The sequence below is a fragment of the Sylvia atricapilla genome, chromosome 8 (genome assembly GCF_009819655.1).
Source record: "Sylvia atricapilla isolate bSylAtr1 chromosome 8, bSylAtr1.pri, whole genome shotgun sequence".
In the NCBI taxonomy this organism is placed as follows: domain Eukaryota; kingdom Metazoa; phylum Chordata; class Aves; order Passeriformes; family Sylviidae; genus Sylvia; species Sylvia atricapilla.
In genome coordinates, this window is record NC_089147.1 from 12,470,228 (window position 1) to 12,493,807 (window position 23,580).

At 43.3% G+C, this 23,580-nt stretch overlaps 1 protein-coding gene across 1 annotated transcript in view; it reads right to left on the reverse strand.

Moving 5' to 3' along the window:
* The window catches only part of NEURL1 (neuralized E3 ubiquitin protein ligase 1), a 79,434-nt gene that overhangs the window by 11,467 nt on the left and 44,387 nt on the right, over window positions 1–23,580 (reverse strand). Inside the window, exon 4 of the mRNA XM_066324443.1 lies at window positions 3,675–4,355. Coding sequence (XP_066180540.1) covers window positions 3,675–4,355 — 681 coding nt within the window. The remainder of the gene's footprint in view (window positions 1–3,674; window positions 4,356–23,580) is intronic.

The window sequence follows — 23,580 nt, forward strand, 5'->3', positions numbered from 1 at the left end:
AAATGCTTACCAGCAAAAGCTGAGAGCATTAAATCAAATTTAATAGGCTGGTTTTGTTGACTATACAGGAATGATGCCTGAAAAAAACCAACCCAAGCCTGAACTAATGAAATTCCTAAAGGATACACAAAGACTGTTTCATTTCTACATGCCTAATGATCTAGGTTTCTTTTTGGTTGTTTTTATGTGCATAATCCCCAGAATTACTAAATTAAGACCAGCACTTAACATATAAAATATTTAGAAGGGCTTCCCTGACAAAAAAGATCTCTTGTCTCCCTCAATAGCTGGTTCCCATAGTTAATTACCCTCATTTATGTTTAATTTAAATTTGTGTCCCTTCATTTCCCAGCAGCTTGATATTTTTTATGCCATTATCTGCTACATTAAAATGCCCTTCTCTTTCATTTATCTTTCCTCCATGTGGTCAAGCTGCCTTTTAAAATTTTCTTTGAAACAAATTGACATTCTTCCCTACAGACGACTGTGGCCTCTCACTGCATTATTGTGGGGCTTGGGTTTAATTTATTTTACTTTTGCTAGGATGGCATGAAGAATAATAATGTTTCCAACCTCATCTTTATTTTCAGCTGTTTTATTTCTCTTACAGCAAATATCTTGGCAGTATACCACGCCAAATTGATAAGAGGAAAACAGAAGTCAGAATTCTTTACTATCCAGCTAACCCCACACTGCCCTCTTCTCCTACAGAGTTCTGTAAGATCACTAGCCTGGGTAGAGGTGCTCTGTCCTACTATTAGGAAATAAATGCTGTATCTCCAGCACTGTGGAACAACTGCAGTCAGCAAATTTCAGCTTCTATGGCAAAGTCACAAGCCAGTAGAGACCTGAGCTTGCTCCTGCTCTGCATCAGGATCAAATAAATAATGTCCAGGCATGAAATACAAGATCCAGTGATCAATACGTGGAGTCAATGTGTTCTCCGAGTCAAAATAAACCTTCTCTAGGTGCAAGAGTGGCTGTCCATTCTCCAAACAAAAGTGAAAAGCTGCAGAAGAAGCAAACCCAGAAACTTTAATTTCATTTCACAGTCAGCTGTAGCACTGATGTTCCTTTAACATTGTGTAACATCACTTTGGTTTATCTCTTAATGGTGCAACCCAGAAACAGAATGACATCTGCTATTTAGGATAGGTTTGGTCCAATTATGCCTATTGCAGCATTTGTGTCTCATTTCTTTCAAGGATGTGTAACTTCACTTTTTCTATTAAAACTAGAAAAAGATTACTATAGATGTCTTCTGCTGTGATATAAAGCTCAAATTACAAAAGACAGATCTCACGAAATTACTCCTGTTTGCATTCTGAAGATGGAGCTTGTCATTAGAAAGATGAACACTTTACATTCTTCATACATTTTCTAATATTGTAAAGACATATTATGGCAAGCACCATAATCTGTTCCACTGCAGTGCAAACAGTGCACATCACCTCCCTAATAAAACTGCAATAGTTAGAGATGGGAGTTCATTATTTTCTTTGCATTCTGTCAGGATATTGCTGATCCATGTAATTACTGCAGTTGCAGAGATGCAGTTGGGACAGCATCAGTGCTTTTCTCTGGGCAGTTGCACTACACTGATACTGTACTGATACTGCACCGCTCCCAGCACTGTTATACTGGAAATATACATATGAAAAGGTCCAGTTGTATTTTAATACCTGTTAAAAATTACAGGCAAGTTCCAGTTTCATAGCATTTAACTTGGAGGTAGCAGCTTGCTGCCCAAGCTGATGTGGATAAAGCTGTACACTCAGCAGGGTCTACCCTTTCCTTGAGAGAGGCAAGGTCAGCAAGTCCAGCTCTTTTCACTTACATTTTGCTAAGGAGCAAAAGCCCATTTTCAGGTTATTTTCCAGTGACTGAGGCCAGAAAGACCTGTGATGGTCACAAACACAATAAGCAAGGGGCTTCCCAACTCTGCACATTTAATTTCATTTCATTTCATTTCATGCATCCAAATTTAGATTTATCTAAAACATGCACTGGGGATGTACTGGTTTGGGCTGAACCAGGCAGTGATCAGGCAGGGAGGACATTTGTAAGGCATGCGCAGCAGGAGGTTTATGCAGGAGGTCTGTGCTCATGTACATGCTGGGTCAAATTCAGTATGAGGATGTGATTCTGTCCCTCTTGGGGAGACATTTCCTTGCTGCCCTGTTTCAGAGCTCATTGCAAACAGGCTGCTTGCTCTGTGCCAAACTCCCAGAATTAGTGATCTCATATGAAAAGATGCCCTGGTCAATGATTTAGTTTTACCAGCAGCTCAATGACCTAAGTATGTTTTCCTTCTAATGTACACAGGAGCATTTAATCTCCTGCTCTACTGGGCTCTGTTTGACTTCATCTACCATTATCACAATGACATGTTGGTGGAGAGCAGAGCTAATCATGGATTATGTACACTACCCACATCAAATGTAATCATGCTGAATTAGTAGGGATTGAGTCTCAGGCTCCTGGAAATAAATTGCAGTATTATATTTGTCATCCGTGAGCCTTTAGCAGCCACAAAACACTCACAGCAGAGGCCTGTGGTCAACTTCAAACAAATTATACAAGGCATTTCATGCTGCATATTAAGGTGAACAGATGTGTGCATGTTCACCACAATTTATCTTTAAAGACTGTCTATAAATCCTAAAAAAAGATGTTGGTTGGCTTTTGAGTTTGATGGGAGGACAGGTTGTTGGGGTTTTTTTCACTGTTAGGTATAAGGAGTATTTGAAGCAAAATTAAATATAAGTATAAAATTATATGAGTATACCAGTATAAACAGAAAGGAGCATTTTAAAATCATCTTCATTTAGAGGGGTACCAGGAATCATATAATGTTCTCAGAATCCATCTTTCACTACCTGATACTGAAACCAGCAGAACCATGATATGGTACAAGCTCATGAGCAAACATATCTAATATACGCACACAAGAAAGTAAATTTGATCCTGAGAAATGTTATTTCAAAGCTTTTCCCTCCACACCTTCAAACCATGACTTGAAGCCTTCAATGAAGTACATCAGCTAAAAGAGCTGATGCTCTTCTAGAAACAGCAAAAATACCAAGAGGCAACTCTTCAGAGGTCTATCAACCTGTGTGAGCTATGCTGCCTTAAAAAGGGCTAGAGGCCCAGGAAAACCTTTCTCCTGTTGAGATGGTTAGTGCCATGCTCTGTGAACCACTGGGTTTCCTCTCTGCTTGCTGGCTTGTCTCTCACATACAAGCCTGGGGAAAGCAAGGGCACCCCTCTTTTCGGAGTCCATCATCCCAGATACCTACCACACAGAAAAGGGCATCAGATCTCTTTTCTCCTGCTGGCTATGCCTTAGATTAGCTCATCCCAAAGCACCTCTCCTCTGCCCTCCTTGCTTCTCCTAGCTCAGTGATGACTCATCTGTACTTTAATGGAGGTCCCTGAGGCTTAATTCATTATCTGCAAAGAGCTTTGAGACCATCACATGAAGGGGTTACAGAAGTGCAAGGAGTCTTGTAACTCATACCCATATACTATGTTCTTGCCTTTGCATATTTTTTTCTTTTAATAAAACCAAAATTTGCACTCATCCTAGAGCAGGGAGGGAACCACTCACTCCCTCTCCCATGATGAATCCCCCCTATTGCTTTCAAGGTTTGGAAAAAGGGGGTCCAACATACCCAGCAATCGAATTTGCATGATGGCGCCGTGCAAAACGAAGAACATCCAGAGGGGCTGGGAACAGTCCGCGCAGACCTGCATGCCAACGCTGGCACCGTTGTGGCTCAAGTGCAGCTCCCCATCCGAATTCACCATAAACCCCAGGATGTCTCCGCTCTGGAGGGGCACCAGCACTCGGCAGATGGCCCAGAACTCCTTTCGGTCTACCAGGGATTCGGGGTTATAGGGAAGGTCACTGGGGCGCAGCATGCCGGGGTCACAGGACGTCACCCCGTAGGACAATGTCCCCGTGCGCACAGCGTTGGACTTGTTGATTTTGACAAAAATGGTTTCGTTGATCCGGAGGGGTCTGCTGGTGAACACCAAAGTCCTCTCCTCCCGGGCGTGCTCCAGGCGGGCCACGGTTTGGTCATCGAGGATTTTGACGTGGGGTCCCCGGAGGTGGTGGAAGCGGAGGTCGCTCTCCAGCTGGGACGGGAGGAGGTGGGAGTGCTGGGAGTTGAGGGAGTTCTGCGGGATGGGGCAGGTGGTGGCCGTCACGTGGAAGGTGTCCTCCTGCAGGTTGAGGTCGCACAGGCTGACCGAGAGGCGCGTGTCCTCCGTGTCCCGCCGCAGCGAGGGCCGGCGGATGGCCGTGAAGGAGCGCGGCCGCAGGCAGTCGGGAGGGATGATTTCACTGTCTGTGGGGACAGAGAAAACAAGAAACAGGTCACTTTTGGAGAAAATGGAAACGTCCAGGAGCTTGAAAAAATATGGGCTTGCTTAATATGTTTAAAAGGGAGAATCAGAGACCTGCTGCCATTAAGTTTTCCCCTTTGAAATATGGGAGCAGAGTATCATAAAACGTATTTGCAATCAATTGCTGTTCTTGTACTTTCCCCACCAGCAACAGCATTTCCAGCTTCTGAGCAGGCAGGCTCAAAATCAATGGCAAGAATTGCCCAAGGGAGGCTTTCCTTGGAGAGGGGAAGCAGAGGATAAATATCTGAAATACATCCTCAACACACCAATCAATATCTCTAAGTTTTCATGCCCACTTTATTGTCTACAGTAATTCTCAAAGACATATTAAATAAATATTCAGCTGCACATTTTTTTATTTAAAAGAAATTGCTATGTTCAGCTCTATATGATTTATCACCATATGAAATTTAATTAATATTCTTGTTGATGCCTATAACTATATAACTAATATAACTAACCTGTCTATAACTAATCATTATTGTTCTGCAGGTTCTCACTGCAGAGCAGTACAGATACGAATTTTACAGTGCAGAATTTGAGAATTTGCCAGGTTTTAGAAATACAATACAATCATTTAGTATTTCCAAGCCAAATAATTAAAATTCAAATCCACGTATATATAACTAAGAAAAATGATGCTCAGACATCCACCAGCAGAAACAAAATTGCACCTTCTTAATTAGTATCACCTGCTGCCTCAAGAACTAATCAATTTATTTGATTCTTTTTCTGAGGAACATACTCCCCTGTCTTTAATGCTGAAATTACTTATATTTAACACATCCTTAGCTGTGCTGCTTAGAAATTTTATGCTTAGAAATTTTAAAGAACAATGTACTGAGAAAAAACCTTCATTAAAAATTATAAAGAAAGCTGAGATAATGCAAAAGTTTATTCTTATGTCCAACTTTCTGAACTCTAAGAAGCATGAGGAGACCATTCATTTGTGTGAAAATTGAGTATGTGAAAAACTCCTGGGATGGTGTAAGAAGCTGTGTAACCCAATTGGACTGAAGTCTGTTGTGGCTTTGAGCGCAGGTCCACATGTAGGAGGTGACACCACCCCACACAACACAAAGCAACACACCAGACCCCAGCGTGGGACATGCTGCAAACACAGGACAAGGTGGAACAAGAGGAAGAAGCAAAGTTGTCCCTAAAGCACATGCTAGGCCCTTGCAGTGGACACCTCTTCCAGCCACATATCCTTGGAATTTTCTTTATGATGACAAAGAATAGGACATCAGGTTATCTGAGGATTTTCCCAATGGGATGTACTCTCTCCCAGTACAACAGAGTAGTAGCTCTGTACTGGCACACCAAGGAATAACGCCAGCTACTGAGTAACCAACATCTCCTGCAATATCTGAGGTCTGACTAACAGTCTTTCCTGTCCTCCTCTTCTGGGAGTCCTGACAAGAGCACACCCACACAAGGTTTGGCTTCAGTAGAGCTCTTTGCTTTGCTTAAACTGGATTATTCCAGGCTCCTCTTTAAATAAACTGCTATTACAAGGGAAGCAGAATCCTAAAATAAAAATGGGCTTTGTTTCTCGTATTTGATTTCTGCATACTGATATTTCAGCCTCTCAGAAGTTAATTGACGAAAAGGAGGAATGAATAAAATCAGAAATTACCCCAAGTAATCTAGAAGTGGGTCGCATTAATGCTTTGAAATATATGGGCTAGCATTTGCATTCCAAGTGCTCCTTCTGGATAGCACTGTACTTATTTTATCCTTCTCTAGCCAGAAACCTACACAGGAGAACAAATTAATACTGGCAGCTGATGACAATCCTTTTGTGTAGGTGAATGGACAGAGACCTTTCTGAATAGGAACAGAAGGTCCTCTCTATTTTATTCCCTGTAACTATGCATGTGCAGCCTGGCTGACAACTGTGATGTGTGGGTAGCTTGCAGCCAGGGTTTTGAAACAGCTTGTTTTCCACCAGGATGCTTGCATTTCCCTTTGGCTGCTGGACAGAATATCTTTTTCCATCTGAAAAGAGGTTAAGAGAGATGGAGTTCTGCAGACAAGACACATGGCAGTGATTGCAAACCAGGGTTACATATCCAGCTGTTTTATTTAAATCCCTCAGATGCATGGCCACCTAAGGAATAAGATGTCTCTAGCATATAGAAGTGACTGTAATAGTTCATTAATGTTAGCAAATAACCATGGAAGAAAGGATTGCAGTTTACTGGCTTCTGAAGTATGTTTGTGAAAATTTAGAGATGAGTCTCTAAGAGATGCTGGCCTGCATCACAAAATATCCAGCCAAAGGAAAAGAAATCCCATTGAATATAAATCAAAACAAAAGAGGGATTCATCTTTTGGGGTAGTAGGTAGGTTGGAAGAAATGTGGAATGCCATTTACCCAGAATAACTGATAATGGCCAAGGGCTGTGAAAGAACAATTTTGGTGAAATGTGGAACAAATGAGGTGACTCTGACCACTTTCTTTCAGAAGAAGATACCCAGGAATTAGCTGTTTCTCTTCCTCTAAAGCTTCAGTTCTCACTTTTCAAACACAGACCAAATTAGTCATGCTGAATACAGATGAAGTTCTTTATGCTGGAGTGGCCCATAACACAGCCTTAGCCCTGCAGAGCATTTACAAGTGATCTTTAATGCCTACAAAGGAGAGACCCCTTTGTTCAGGAGCCTTTATATTTACAGAGGCAAATCCGGGGGACAAGTCAAAAAAGCGGAATGACTTCATGTGAAGAGGCAGTAAGACACAAAATGGGTCCAACAGCCCATTACCAAGGACCACCTGGCTTCAGCCTGAAGAATTTAGAAATCACTCTTCATTAAACACTCAAGGTTATTAAATTCTTTGTATAAGACAGTTGGCAGTGTTTCTTTGGGAAAAGTTAATTGGTGAGACATCTCCTTGGGTGAGAATAGATGGACTTGTGAAGACCACAGCTGTCCCCAAGCCACCAGGACAAGTGTTAACCCAGTGGCTGGGACACCACCAGCAAGATGGCCTTGATCATGGCTGCTCAGCAGCATTGGCTGCCCAGGCAGCTTTCCAGAGAGGTCTTGGTGAGCTCTGCGTAAGTGCAGTTATGATGTTATTTCTGGATTTTGAGACAAAGTTTCTGGTAGCAGTACAGACAAAGCTAAAAGTGGAAAGGACTTAGTAGAAAATAAATACAGATTTTCTGCTCTTTAGTTGGAGAATCTGAGACACTGAATTTAAAGGATCCCTATCTTCACAAATGCCTTTGTATTTCTTCCTAGCTTTGTTCAAGAAAAAAGTAAGGAGCAGTAATTAATTTATCTAAGTAGAATGAAGGGCACTTGAGTAGTTCAGCCACCTTCTGTTTTCTTCTCTTTTGTGGGGTTCATCTGCAAAATTTAGATTTGCAGCAGGTGATTCCTTACACAGAAAAATAATTTTAAGTATCTTCCTCAGACTTGAGGCTTCAAAGCTTTCCATTTTCCTGCTCAGAGGGCATGGACAAGCCTCCCACTTTGTGCAAGCGCAATGCAACTGCAGTAACACTCTAAAACAGCTTTTACGAGGAGCCGCTGAGCAGACAGATGCATCTGTAATCACTGCACTCGGATCAGAAGTATTTCACTACCACCTTCCTTTTGAACCACTGCCAAATACTGTCTTCTCAAAATAATTTGTTTCCTTAAACATGTGTTATTGTTAATATGTAGAATGCATATTTATTATGGAGATCACATACATGCACATTGAATACAGCTGCAAGCACATCCCAACACAAAAGCATTTCTAACCACCAGCATGCACAGATCATCTCAGCCCCACACAAGCCTGAAGGGGATGTGTTGCTGCCAGACTGTCATAATTTCCCTCCTCTTTTTCTTTTTCAGTACTGTCTGTTACTGCCTGAAGGCTTGACTTCCCAAGGTCATGAGCAGCCAGTATTCATACACCTGTAAAGGATCTAAAACAGCAGAGCGAACTTAGCATGGACACACACACATGCCAGAAACTCAGTCTGTGTTTAACTGCAGCTCAAGGGACACAGACCTCCTCTTGATCAGTTTCTTGAGATTGGTGCAATCCTACGACCTCCATGAATTGTAATTCTTCAGAGTATGAGGTCTCCAGAATGAGCTATGGAACACTTCAGTGTAAATAAATCAACTTTGAGACTTACTACTACAAAAAAATATATTATCATTCAGGGAATCAGACTATTTTGTGAGAACCTTAAGAACATATCCCATTTCTAATGATCCTCTCTTCCTCTCAGGAGAGGGAAATACTGAGAAGTCAAGGAAGTGCCTCGTGACTCCTTGCATCTGGAGAACATTTCTGTCCTCAGCTACTAAGCCAAGAATAAAAAATTGGTAAGGCCAGAACTTTACTGGTATGATGCCTCCCTTTCCGTGTAAAGACTCATTGTTTTCTTTCCTTCTGTTCTTTGCTTTACTTCTTCACAAGCACAGTTCTCCTCTCTTAATCCCTCACTTCACCGGGTAATGGTATTTTCAGTGAGTAGTGGTGCTCATGGTTTAATTACTATGACCAAGGAATCTCAGGGGTGCTAAGCTGTTGAAAGACACATCAAAGTCAGTGGCCCCTGCAAGAATATTCTGTGTAACCCTGCCCCTGCAGAAGGATGTATACTGTATTATTCCCACCAGATTCGAGTGGCTCCATTCCCACTCAGGAATGCAGATGAAGGCTCTTTTTTTTCTCACCATCAGCTCTACCTGTCACAAGGAGTTACCCAGGGAGGACAGCTGCCCTTCCAGCACCTGTAATCTTGCAGTGTCTCCTCCATGGTCTACAGCAGAATTATGCACCAAACAGTCCATTTGGCAGGATTTTGACATTGCAGAGAGAGGTGTTTGAAATATGAGGCAGACGTACCACGCTGTAAAACAGCATTGCACTCAAGGGCAATTGGGGAAAGCAACCAGTCATAAGACAAGAAATAAACCTCTGCTTCTGGAAACCTGTCGCCCACGGGCTCGAACTCCCATTGTGGGAGTGCATTATTAATCCCAGCTCAGCTGCCTTGTGTGGTGCTGTGGCAGTCACTGCTCCCTGGCTGGCTTAGTCCTGGCAGGCTGATGTGCACTGCTGGGGGGCTGCCGTGCTACAGTGCAGAAGTAGCCAGAACAATTTCTTTATGCTGTTTATAGCTCAACTTATTATGTACTTTAGGGCGATTGAGGGTTGGAAATACGGTAAAATGGAAGCAACTTATATTCTCATTTATCTCTCCTAAAGTAAGGATGGAGATCACTCCAACTGGTGGCAAGGAGCAGTACCTGTTCTCAAACTCCTTTGTTTGCCAGCCTGCCTGATGTGTGTATGGCATCCAGCCCACACCTCCAGTGGAAAGAAGGACAGCATTTGTGACTGGGTCTGGGAAGAGAAGGACCATTCTGTAGCCCTGAATACAAAATCCACCCTAATTAATGGGCAACTGGAAGCAGATTCTCATGCAGCCTGCTGTACTCACAGTGTAAAGACATCATCATCATGGGATGCTTTGCTCTAGGCTCCCTCAGTCTCTGCCATGTGTATCCTAATTGCTTTTATTGTAGCAGGAGGAGCTAGGCAAGCAGGAGAGTGAGAATCATCTGTACTTAAAATAAACACAGGAGAAAAACTGAGAAGTGAAGAATGCAGAGGCCCTGCTCATGGTCATTAAGAGGTAAAGCTCCACTCACAGAACATGTCCAAACTGCTTTTCCCTGCTGGCCGTGAGAGGAGATAGTTATAAAACTATTTGTTTTTCTACAAACTCTTACTCTCCATGTGAGGTCTGGAGAGGAGACTGGGATCTGCCACGCTCAGCATAATGCTGCAGAGACCCACGCTCCCAGACAGGTCCTTCTGCTCTGATGCTGCACACAGGTTCTCCCCTTACTGCTTGTTCTGGTAAACTGTGGATTTATATAACCCAAGACCACTCCATTGTGTTTATTTCTCATAAACAATCAGGCACCAGAATGCAGCTTCTCGGACCATACAATGAAACCACTTTCAGAGCATTATTGTAGCATGTGGGAGGCAAATGTTTAAAATCCCTCAAAGGAATGCTTCAGACTAAAAACCTCTTTTGCCATATACTTAGGAATTCACTTCTACAAAGTACATTTCTCTTTGTGAACAACTGAGAAATCAAACTGCCTGAGTTATTGCCTCTGATCAACCATTCCTTATTGAAAACACCCACATCAAATCAAAGACATCAGTTAAAATCTACTTACACAATATCTTGCTATGTGCGTTTCACTACTTCATTGACAATATAAATATCCCATTTCAAATGGAGGTGCTCCCATTTGCTCTCACTGCTCTGGCTCATCTCTTTGCAAAACTACAGCCAACAGACAATACCACTTGTACCAGCTATTTATGGAAGATGCCAGGCTGCTCTTTAAGAGACAGTAAAATCTGCTCTGGGGCAAACTGCATCTGAGATCAGAATCCAGCTGCCGGGCTCTGCAGCAGAAGACACTCCTCACCATGTAAACAGAAAGGATATATAAGAGGTGAGTGGCAGGCAAGAAGAATTAATGTTCTTATTTTATAGACTGGAAACTGTGGGATGGATTGAGCAATCCAAAGGAATAGATGGCTCCTCTGGCTGAACTCTTAAGTGAAGCCCCTTAGGGTTTAGCTCAGTGCACAACAAAACCACTCTATTTTCCATGGTACACCCTTTAATTTCCTAATTCTTCATCAATGTATTATTCTCTATCTGCTGCTCCTCTGCTTCTGTGTGCAGGTTGCTCTTTTCACCTCAAAAATCAACCTACTTGGGACTCCTCATCCACTACAGATCCCAGTGGCCATCATGGAAACCACTGTTTCAGAATTTGTCCTTCCCCAACATGCCCATTTGGTATCACCACACAGTCAGTGGAGAGCAAACACACATTTCATGGGTATCGATGAGGTAAAAGCATGAGTTAATTGCTACATGAAAATATTGGCTTCTTGCCCACTGCAACCTGGAAGACAAATCCCCAGGTATTTCATATCAGCCATTTTCATTGCAGGAGTGGCAGACATTTAAATCATCTGAGTCCATTTGTTTGCCTGTGACCAACAGAGTCCTAGTCAACTTTCTGATGAGATACAGAGATGTTTTTTCCAATATTGATGGAAGCATTTGAGAGAATTTCTACAATAACCAAGGGGCAGAAGTCAAAGCTCAAGCCAAGGGTTACAAAGAGTCCAAAGCTGAAGTTCTTCCGTGGGAGAAATAATTCATACTTACACTAAAAATTGTCACCAGATTTTAAAGCTGGTTTACAAAAGAAAGCAGATCATTGACCCTGTGGAACCAACTGCAAAGCTACAAACATCTGCCAGTTTAACAGAAATGAGTGGAAATCAACAGTGCTCACGTTTGTCTCTCTGGACTCATCTTCTCTTTGTGTTTGTATTTACTTGGATAAAAATCAGCATTTCTTTACAGGCATTTTGGGAGATGTTGAGCACTAAAACTATTTGGTTTGCATGACTCAGTTTTGGAGAGGTGATAAAACATGGGATGGAAGAGAATAAACATAGTCTTTAGTTGTTACCAATAGCTAGGTGTTTGATAAATTTATTGTGCAGATCTGGTGGCTTCCTGTAGTCATTTAGCACCAAATCCTGCTTTGAGGTAATGGTGCTTTTATACCATCAGGCAGCTGGTGTCCTGCCACATGAATCTCAGGAAAACCCTTGAGATCTGTTCAGATCTGTTTTCTAAGAACACAAATATGCCCTTGGTTTGCTGTGACTATCAGAGATTGCTTGTCATGGGTTGTCAACGTTGTACCAATAGTATAGACAAAATATCATAGCAAAACAAATCAGAAAAAAAACCAAACAAACTATCTGGATTCTAAAAGAATGTGAGCTCATGTGCTGCCAGTTTCCAAGTTGAAATATTCAGAAAGGGAAAATAAAAATCCCTCAACTTTAAAGAATTGTGGCTGTTTGTATGCCAGAGTGAGAAACTGCAGTTCCCAGGCCAGCTCAGTAATTGAATTGATCATCTGCATATTCTTCAATAAAATCTAAGGAATGAAAGCATTCAGTATTATACATGGACCAATAAATTCTAGTTTTGGGGCATGTATTATCTAATAAAGTGCTCTGAACCAGTCTGGTTTATAACAAATATTCATACAATTCTGCCTAACATATGTAAGCATGTCAAATTGATTTGCACACGTGAAACAGCACAAAGAGCATAACTAGCCTCATAAAACTGAAATAAATTACTGTTCTCCTTAGAAAATATGAATGTTCTGAAAGAGTCTTAGAGTAGGTCATACAGAATAAGCTTTCATACATGTGTTACAGTTATGCATTTGTTTCCTTTTCCACAAAAGCTGATGCTCAGAGAGAGTCTGCAGGGTATTGGCAACACCTGTGTTACAAACAACACATCTGAGTTTCATTCAGGGTTAATTTATCCTTCCCAGCCAGCAGGTAAGAACACACTTGCATGCAGCGTTAACCCCACAACTTTACCTCAGGGTGCTCTGCCACAGATTGCTATGGGCCCTCCCACAACCCTATTTCCAAACTTTATGTTACTGTGCAAACGTTTCCATAGCATCTCAGTGCTCACAGCCGATTTCCAAGCTGCATCAGACACATTCCCTCACCCCCGAATCACGTGACAGCAATTTTCTTCAAAACAAGCACTTTCTGCCTCCTTCCCATTTATCATCCTCCCTTCCTGCATCTATCCTTTTTCACTCACTTTCATTTACCCCTGTGCCTTCAGGCAGCCATGGAGATACGGCTCCTTCTGCAGCTTCTCCCCACATTTCCCAGTGTCTGGCTCCTGCCATCATTGATGGCTTTGCAAACCAGAGCTGAGGGAGAACTCAGCCCAGAAACAACCACCTTGTATCCGTCAGGGTCTCTCCAAGAGCCAGCATTTTACCCAGCACCACTGCTTACTGAACTGATTCAATGCCACTTGGGGAAGACTCAATTCCTTAGGAATCCCAGGGGCCTGGGCTGGCTGCAGTCCAGTTTGGTTCAGAAAAGCACTGCTAAAGGATAAACTGCCTGGACATCAAAAGGATCTTGCTGCTAATTCACCTACCAGGGCTAAAAGCACGTTTTCTACTAAAGATGCAGCCTGTGAAATGCAGTAATAATACATAATATTTCATAGCTTCCCTGAAGAAAAAATAAAATTAATTGTAAAGATACAATATTTCAGACTAACCTGAAGCAGAGTGTTCAGTTTATCTTACTTCCTTTTATAAAACCAAATGAATATTGGACCAAGAGGTTCTCCAGTTGGTTCCTGAGGCTTGCTTGGAAATCACTGTTGCCAGTGATTTTTCAAGATTAAAATGTTATTTCAAGATTCAACATTGAAATATAGAATTTTGAAAATAGTGAAAGAAAACAGCTAGAGTTTGCCAAAAGTATTTCAATTTTTCAACCATGACTAACTAAATTTACAGATATCTCTCCTCCTCCAAGCTGGTTCCTCATATAAAGATTCAACAAACATATATCTGAAAAAATGCACATTATGTTACTTGTCCAGAATATTTTCTTTGTTTTAATTCATTTTAATATGTCTTTCTTGGAGAATTTCCATCCATAATCCAGCATGATGGAGCTCTCAAAAAGTTTCTGACTCATTTTCCACATGTACAAAATGACAGTACAGCCATTACACACCATCCACTCCACTCCTATTCCAGAGCTGGTGGAGTCTGAGGGATGCACTCTCACAGCCGTGGGTAGAAGCAGTAAATCAAGGCCTTGGTTGATGAGCTTGTTTTAAAATAGCACAATTACTGCTGTCTGCACCAATTCAGAAAAGTTCTTTTTGTGTTTAGGCATGTTCACATGTCACAACAGCACTTCAACATACACTTCCTCTAAACAAGGATTTATATCCCACTGAAGGCAATAGGATGTACATAAAAGCATGTCAGCAGTCCCAAACCAGGAGCACAGGGTAAGGTTTACAAACTACATTCCACAGAACAAAAAAAAACTCTTCGCTAAACTACACTTTCCATCTGTCCCCTTGGATTGTGCCAGTGGAGGGGACAGCAAAGGAGATTTCCTGAAACTAAGCCTGGATCCCCCACTCCAGCTGTCCCCGCTGGACAAAATTACGGGCGAACCAGAGAAAGAGTCCATGCTCACTTACACCAAAGTACATAACTGAAGAGGTCATATCTTTTACAAATTCTTCAATATATTTTGTCATGGCAAATGCCCATTATGCTTGTGATTTCTTTAAGAATTATTTTGATACCCTGATCTAAAGGAACTAAAGAGCTGAATCTTGCTACCAGAGCTTCAGCCAAGTCCTTTCCAAGCAAAAGACAAATTTCACTCTCACCTACCCCAGAGGAAAGCTTCAACACCTGGCCTATCAGTAAAGATAATCTGAATGCACAGATCATAGGATCTACTTCATCCACAGATCATTCATCCCCTTGTCCAGATTCAATCTGTTAACCAATCTGGTAACCAGTATAGGGATGACTCTCCCAGACTCAAGAATTTCTCATCCCATTAGCAGACTCATTTCTCTTCAGCTTCTGCCTCCTTCAGCATCAACATTTAAAGCAATATTTGGTGAGAATATTATTGTGAACCTTTCTATACATACTCTGAACTGTTGTAGAGAACTATCAAACTTTTGCTACGTCATAATAAAAATTGCAGTTTGATGTGCTTACATCAACGAAAATGTCATCACCAACACCAGTAATGCCTTGCTCAAAGGAATCTGGGATTGATCCCAGGTCTATCTGGGACCTGGATATTAGAACAAAAAGACCTCTCCCTACTGTGGTCAGTACAGTCCCACTGTTGTTGGCACTGAAACAAGTAGGACTTTATAAGTGTCTTTGTTTCCAAGCACAGATGTACTCCAGTGATCAGAGCAAGAGCCTGGATAATTCACATCAACACCCATTCCCACCCACCACAGTATTGTCCTGGGAAGTCACATAGTTAACCTGTAGAAGCATTTCTGAAGGCAGAAAAAGCAGAGGATGTGCTCAAATTCTCCTGGTATCTAAAACAGAGAAGAAAGGGTTACTACTGGTTGTATTTCTGTTCTGTAACTTTTTTTCATATCAAAGTATGCAAAAGGGAGAAGAAAAAGAAAGGGAAAAAAGAAAAAGAAGAAATCCCAACAAGGCACAAGTTGATGGCCACATGCAGAAAGGGCCTCAGGAAGCTGTGCACACTCTGCTCCAGCCCTTTGCTCTGTTTCCACAGAAGACACAGAGCACCCAGATAGTGGTTGCCATAATCACCCCTTTATGTTCCAGGGTCAAGTTTCCCTCTGCACAGAAAGATTATGTATAAGGTGGCTTTGGTGTGCCTTGAGCCTGAGAGTTAAAAATGGGAAGTCCCATCCCAGGGGAGTTTATGGCCCTTATTAGATACAACACAGTGAGAGGATACAATAAACACAGAGAAGAGGGTCAGAGCGAGATGCTGAGATGCTGCCTATATGCCCTGTCAGCTCTTTATTCTTTCTAATAAACACCAAGAAGTCTCTGTATCCCTGCTCATTTTTGCAAATGTCCTGCTGGTCTGTTACATGGCAGCTGCTCAGGGATGGCTCAGGACTGGCTGAGATGGTTCCACAGCTTCTCCAAGCCAATCTGACCCCTCCACCCTGGAGCTAACAGCTCTTTTGAAGAGTTGTGAAGCCCATGAAATCCCTCCTGGCTGAGAATCCTTCCCTCCACTAGGGCACAGTGCTGAACATGCACTGCCCCATGCTGCCAACAAGGAAAATGGGCTGCTCTTGGCAATCCAACCATTTCCAATGGGGCCTTGCATCTAGGGGAAAATGGGGACAGCATTTAGTCCTTAAAGTGGCATGGAGAAATCATGGGGCTCATCAGGACTGCTGGAGGCAGAGAGACACCTGAATTACAGAGACTACAAGTCACTGCCTTGTCCCCACACCCAATACACCACACACTGTCACTCGCAGGGGGACAAAGTGGCAGCAATGAGAACAGAAATGCTGTCTGTCTGCTGTCTTGCTGACAGCCAGCACAAGTGCATCTGAGATGCTGCATCCTGCTGGGGAGAGGTGAGGGTCACCCCGTGCTGCAAGCTCTGCCCTCCGGCCCTGCCACATCGGCTCTATCGCAGCTGGAAGAGCTGCCACAGCAGAAAAACTGCCCTATCTGCATGGAAACCGACAGAGACTGCCACCATGGCCCAAATCTGCAGGAATGGTGACAAATGACAACTTTGCTACCCACTGCATTTCAGTGATTCGTCCTGCCAGAAGCATTTCACTCAGGTCTGTCAAAGCTGCTGCAGTTGCTCGTGATCTCACGGACTCAGGCAATGCCAATTCTTTCCCAAGTGAGTTTTGCACTAACTTGAAAATTCATATTTGTGAGCAATGTCAAACAAACATAATTAAGTAAGGAAACAACAGGGTAGCTGCTGGGTTCACTTTTACATCTACAATTTAAAAAAAAACACCTATGGGGTTACCAGAATTTTTAACCATAGGAGAAGTTGCACACAGTGGCTCTGCTGTGGCACAGATAGCTGCAGCACCTATGGGTGCAAGTTAGAGGGACAGTGTGGCTCGTGTGCCTGCCTCACCCTGCCCACTGCTACATTAACCCTGCCAGGAGCTCCTAAAAGCTGTGATTAGAAGACATCATCCTTCATCTCTGTCCCCAGGAGGAGAATCACCTCCACATTCATGTCATCCTGTCAAGAGTTGCCCATGCCTCAGAGCCCAGTTTTGGGAGGTGAGTCCCAGCTCTGGGTGTCAGGGTGACTCTTTCCAGAGGCACCAGTGCTATGCCAGGTTCATGGTCTATTTGAAACGAGCCATCCCAAAGTAACCTCCAGAGTCTACTTTCTTCACCTCTCAGCCCTCTGGGAAACCCTCTTCTCCCCAGAAATTTGACATTTCTTAATCTTGGCTTGTTTTCCAGGTCAGCAGCCTTGTTCCCCAGAACTCCCAGCCATTCAGCAAAGGCGTGTCAAATGCTGTCACTGTCTCTGTGTCTGCTTGCCATCCTGCTGAGCATGCCTGCTGTGTGGGCAGCTGGAGGCAGAGCCTGGGAGCCAGCTCCTTTGACAACAGCTACACACACGCTCAGGGTACGCTCTGCCACTGTGGTACCTGCCAAAAGACCTCAAAGCCATTGCCAGCACGTATATTGCTGATCCCAGAAACTGGCAGGAGGGGAATGATTCAAGGAACAAGGAAACCAGGCACGGCCAGGATTAGCCACTGAGCCCTGCAGTGGCTCCATCCATTTACCATCCCTGGCCATCCCAGTGCCATGCCCATCCATGGCTGTGCCTTGCCTGCCTGCACTGCACAGCCATCTCTGCTTTGCTGGAGATCGCAGCCCCCACAGCTGAATTCAAAGCTGGGCAATCCAGAACCATCAAGGAAAAGGACCAGCATTGTGCCAGACAACATTCACTGCAAAAAATTGACATTGCTGCAATAAGAGCACCCAAACATCAGCCTGCCAGATCTGAGGCAGTGCTGCACTGGGATTGAATGCTTTCTCAACACTGCAAAAAAAGTACTTTGCCCTTAATTAATTGCCTTTAATTAATTGTCACCATTAGCCCAGGCAAATCCCATTGTGTCAAGCCATCTAACTCTGCCCTGTTGTAGATCCAGGGAACTCTCCTGCCCCTAGAACTTCTTAGGTAATTAAAAAAGGGTGATTTTTTCCCAAGAAAGAGCAAGGCACCTGTGAATTCATGTGCCCAAGCACTTCCCGTCATCAAACTTCATTTCATCCCTAGACTGAAAGCACAGCTTCAGCTGCAATTTAAAGCAAGGACCATTTTTGCCTTGCAGCAGCTCAGCAGCATCATCAGTTTTCCCCATGCACATGGGAATGTAAATGCTCATAACTATTCAACTGATTCTGTGGTTTTACATTGAAAATATGTTGCTATGGAGAGCACAGCACGGGAACGTGCAGCTACCACAAGGCACCATGACACGAGCAGCCCACAGCTTCTGCTGATATTTTCAGGCTCTCCGCTGCCATCCACACAAAGGCTGAAAATAGACTTAAAGCTCAAATGAAGCATCTGTAATACTTCATTTCTGCCCATCCCTCCCCAAGGCACTGAGACTTTTCACAAAAATCCTACCAAGCATCCCACATACGCTCTGACGTCACCTTGCCGATTTCTAATTCCTCGCTGCACACATGCCTCGAAAAGGAAATTCCCTCCAGCCCCATTTTCATTCCATGTCTTACGTCTGGGAAGCAGGTTTCCCTTTGGAGCCACCCTTCTGCTGGTATCCAGAGGGGCTGCTCAGTCCTTACTACTTTTTAGCCACAAAAAAAAAAAATAATTCTTTGTACTGCTCTACCTTGCTGCTCTGCTGACTGGGAAGCACCTGATTTCTGTCATTTAAAGCTGACCTTGGGAAAGGTCATTCAGCAGCAGCAAAGTGATCTGCAAATTCAGAGCAGGGAAAACTTGTCTGTGCTGTTGAAACCCAGCCTTCACAGTGTCCAGAATGCATGGGCTGGGTCCTGAAGGATGCTGAGCATTTCCTAATTTCACTGACTTGATGAGACTTGGGAGAGCTCAGCCAAGGCAATGTAGACTTGGGCCCACAGCACTGTGAATGAAGGATACCTTTGGGGTTTTTCTTTTTTATGAATTTTTAAAATATCTGAAATACTGTTTGTTTTCTTTCGCGTACTCTGGAGGAATTGATAAATCCTCAGCTGCACTATAAACATGCAGTCATCAGCCCTTGATTTCTAAAAATGTGTTTGTATTAAGCCATGAAATTATTTACAATGGCCATAAACATCCTCCTAGCATCTGGCAGCTGAGAGAGGGCCTTGGAACTCACTAATTTACTTACATTGTAAACCACTTTCTAATAAATAAATAAGCTCTTAATATCTCACCCACAAGAAGAGGCACATTGTATACAATACTATATTTAGGGGTCCTTTAGAGGTCAAGGATTCAGCAGCTAAATTTCTCTGAGGATCTTTCTTTGGTGACTGCTTGTTTATGCCCAAATGAATGTCTTTATTTTGAAACCGGTTTAAAATTCTCACATTGCTTTGAATGTTGGAGAAGCAGCCGCTTGTTTCTTCTTTTGCCTGAACCAGGGTCAGATTCTGATTCGAGGGGCCCAAATGGGCATTTAAATATCCAACTAAATGCTTGCTGATCCTTTATAGTGACCTTCCTTGAAGGGGCTACGGAGCCTCTAGGGCTGGTTCCTGGGGTGGGGATTCTCCAGGACAGGAGGATGCTCAGAGCCAGAGCTTGTAAAGAAAGGAGGTCAGGACACCCTCCCTCCTGGATCAGCATTCTGCAGCCCACCCACTGCCTGCCAGGTAATATACAGGGGACAGAAGGGAAAACCTGGGGATGTATCTCACAATGGGATGTATCTCACACATCCCATGGGCTGCTGTGCAAAGGAAGAGCCATGTTAGGGCCCCTAATGGCTGCTGAGAGCATTTAAACTGATGGAAATGTGATTTTCAACTCCTGTGAAATCCATTGCAGTGCCTTAAGGACAAAGGAGGGTGAGTGGCTGGTTCAAAGCAATCCTGTCTTGGAAACAATACTGTCAGATCAATATTTGTGTTTTGTAAAAAATAGTAATAGTCTTTTTACAAAACTTACCATTAAAAATACTGTTTACACATACTGCTTCACTTATATAAAAATAGAAATCAAACTCTCCCCTAGTTGCAATCAGTGTTGGTTAAATGAAAACATGAACTGGCAAATAGGAGAAAAAAAATGTTTCATTCACTTCCCCTGTCCTAGATATGGAAGAGGAAAGAATGAATCAACCATTAAAAACCAATTTTGTTTTAGTCATGTGAGGTTGTATTCAGGGACAGCTAGAGAGCTGAATGAAGAATTTTAGAGTAGGAACCCCAATGTAACCAGGTCCTACTGCATCACCAGTCCTCTGTGGACAAGCTCTGTGTGAGGGTCTAGTTATTCCATTTATCTACATTTGCAGATGGCCTCAGAGATCTTTGACAAATCGTAGAGTCCCTCTCCTCTCCCCTGCAGCCCCCATCTGCTCTGTTAGAAAAGATGAAGCTGCACCAAGACAAATCTGGACCATGCAGAGTCCCCCACTGTGCATGGCACGGGCACTTGGCACCCTTCCTTTTCGGTGGCACAGCCAACCCCTGGGGGGCCCTGAAGAATCTGTGCCTGCAGCAGAGCTCTGATGGTCTCTGATGTCTTCCCAAGCACCCAGGGGCAAAAGGAGCAGGTCACAAAGATGTTGGTAGCAACCCCAGTGGGCCAAAAAGAGATGACCACAGTGCAAAATTGCCTTTAGAGAGGCGCCCCAGTTCCTGCGAGTTGTTTCCCACACACACGCTCCTATTAAGTCAGTGCAGAAGCTCTGCAGAAGTCTTTCTCAAACACAGTGACCTACATCTTGCTACATTTTTATTTTTTTATAGAGAGTAATTTCCAGTCAGCAATGGACTCTCAGTAAAACTAAGCAGAATCTGCTGTTTTCTTAAGAAAGATAAACAAAAGGCGAATGCAATGGAATTGCTGCTAGTCTTCAATAAAAAACCATGTGATTTTGCATGTCCTTACTGCAGTAGTTGAAGCAGAACAGACTGCTTGCTGTTGATCAGACAGCTCTGGAGGGGTGTGGAATGAAAGCAGGAGCAATGGTCTAAGTTCACCCATGTTGTAACACTGTTCCCTTCACCCCAAAGAGGAATTTAGCCCTACAGTTTTGAAACTATGCATGGACAGCCTGAATAAATCTCATCACTGAAGGTTTCCTGACATTCCTGCTGAATATCCAGTCCTATTAGTCAATGTCAGGCCCTAGGCAACATGAAAAATTGCAGAAATCCATCCTGGCTGTCACTGGAAATCAAAGGTCAATCTCCAAAACAGAGAGACTCCTTCCAGACTTGGAAAGCATTCACATTTCAAGATTACAAAGTGCAATTGTCAAAGCTCTGCACGTTCATGTGAAACAGGAAGGAAAAATAAGACCCCGGACAATAGGACCCTGGAGGAGCAGTGGAGGGATCAGGCTTTTCCCAGGAAGCAGTTTGCCAAAATGTTAAAATAGAAGCTATATACACAATAGGTTGGAAAATGTTAACAGCCAAAAACACATTAGATAACAGGATTTCAGATTACAAACACTGTGCAGGTTGTCCCATGACGGTGCTCTAGCAAAATATATGGATTCTGCAAAATAAGCAAAATGAGTGTTTTCTGTAATGGCTCTTTTGGTGGGGTTTCTACTTCTGCTTTTGCTGTTAAGGTTCCCTGCACTCCATACCCAAAATCATCTGCCTCTGTCTCATCCCATTCTCTGCCTCTCATTCCTCCTGATCCCACCCCTACCCAAAGCTCCCCTCCCACTACTCTCTCACCATATCTACAGTCATCATCCGCACCACGTGAACAGGCTGTGATGTAATTGTGCTTGAGAGTAAGGGGCAGAAAGCCAGGCTCCCCAGTTTCTATTCCTGTTCCTCATCTTCCACAAAGAGCCTTCAGGAGATCTTTCAATCCCTGTGATCTGTGACTTGAGTTTTCCTCCTGCAAGCAGCTTATGATGCTGTGAACACCCTCGGTGCCTGCAGGTAGTGAGGTCCTGGAGCCCTCAGTGACAGATCCCACACTTGTCTTGCTAAATGTTGAAAGGCTTTAGGTGTTAAAAGGCAGAAAAGGCCCTTTTAACCACTTCTCTGGGGAACAGGTGGCCAGCAGCTGACCTTCTCCTGGAAATCTGTGTAGTTTTAAACGGGGAAACACAGCCCATGAAATTTTAAATAAATCTATTGTAGTCTGCAGAGTCACTGACAATTCGCAAATGACAGTCACAATCCACCCCGTCCTTGCTGTTTCAGCAGCCTTCCTGAGCCTGAACATGAAAGGCTTTCAGCATAACTGAGCCTTCCCAGGGCTGGAGGGGACTCCTGGTTCCTTCTTTTTAAGGATCAGCTTTTTCTTTTTCTGGGATCAGCTCTCCCTCCTCAGCCAGTTCTTTGCTTTGAAGTTTCTACAAGGGCCAAATTTGTCTTCACCATCATTACTTCACCTTGGCTAAGTAAAATCATCAGACTTCATGTCTGATGGCTCAAATGCTCAGACTCGAGTCTCAGCTTCCAGCACAGGTATCTCTCGACTCCCCAAAGAGAAACACAAAGCACTGGGCACATTCCTGCTCCTCGCTGATGATGCTGACAGACAAAGGAGACACCTGGCATAACTTTTAAGTGCTTCTTCATTAAGAGCATCTATCATCCTATACTTCAACACTGCCAGTGTGCTTCCCAACATGAGGCTCTGCTGTGATCATACCTAAATGTTCTCCTGACAGTTCAATTAATAACAGGTTATGGACTCTGTGCTGGCAGGCAGTTATGGGGCCCATCTGAGTTATCTTCTGCCCATCTTAAACACAGACAGAGTAGTTATGATCTACAAAACTCTAGGATGCCTAAAATTCAAGCACACTGGGTCCTGCTCTGATTTTCGCTCCTTGTACTGCATGTGTTCAGTTGAAAATGTTTCATCTCATCCCTGAAGGTGAGTAGGGTGAAGGGAGGAAACAGTCTGTAAGATATTTGTGTTCACACTTGCTCCTGCTGTAAAAGCCACCCAGAGGGGAGCCTAAATATTTCTGTGTGGTTCCATCTCTGTCCAGGCTCTGCTGGCAGTGCTGGGTATCTCTCTTCCTGAGGGGGTGGGGAGAAGCAAAGAACCACAAGAACATGCCAATGCATGTCCAAGGGGAGGAATCAAGAGGTATTTAAGTGTCCAAGACAGTTGCCACACTTCCTCTTACACAGTTGCATCTTGTGCATGTTGTGCAACACTGTAAAGCACAGCACCAGGAGAACAGTCCCAAGACAACAGAAACAACAACAAATCCCCTCTTCTGCATTTTCAGATCTTCAAAGTATTTTAAATACATAAACTTAGAGATGAGGCCCATTCTGCTGTCTTATTTTTTTTATTTTCTGTATCTGCTGAAGGTTCCAGCTCTTCCCTTTCAGAGACTGAGCAGTGGAGACAACTGGCAGTCCCTTTCAGCTGGAGCATCTCTTCTGAGATGTAATGCCCAGGTGAACAGTGAAGAGTGGAGAGCTTCCTCTCATCATTCTCTGAAGCTTTTCAACAATTCCTTCTTGCAGTCT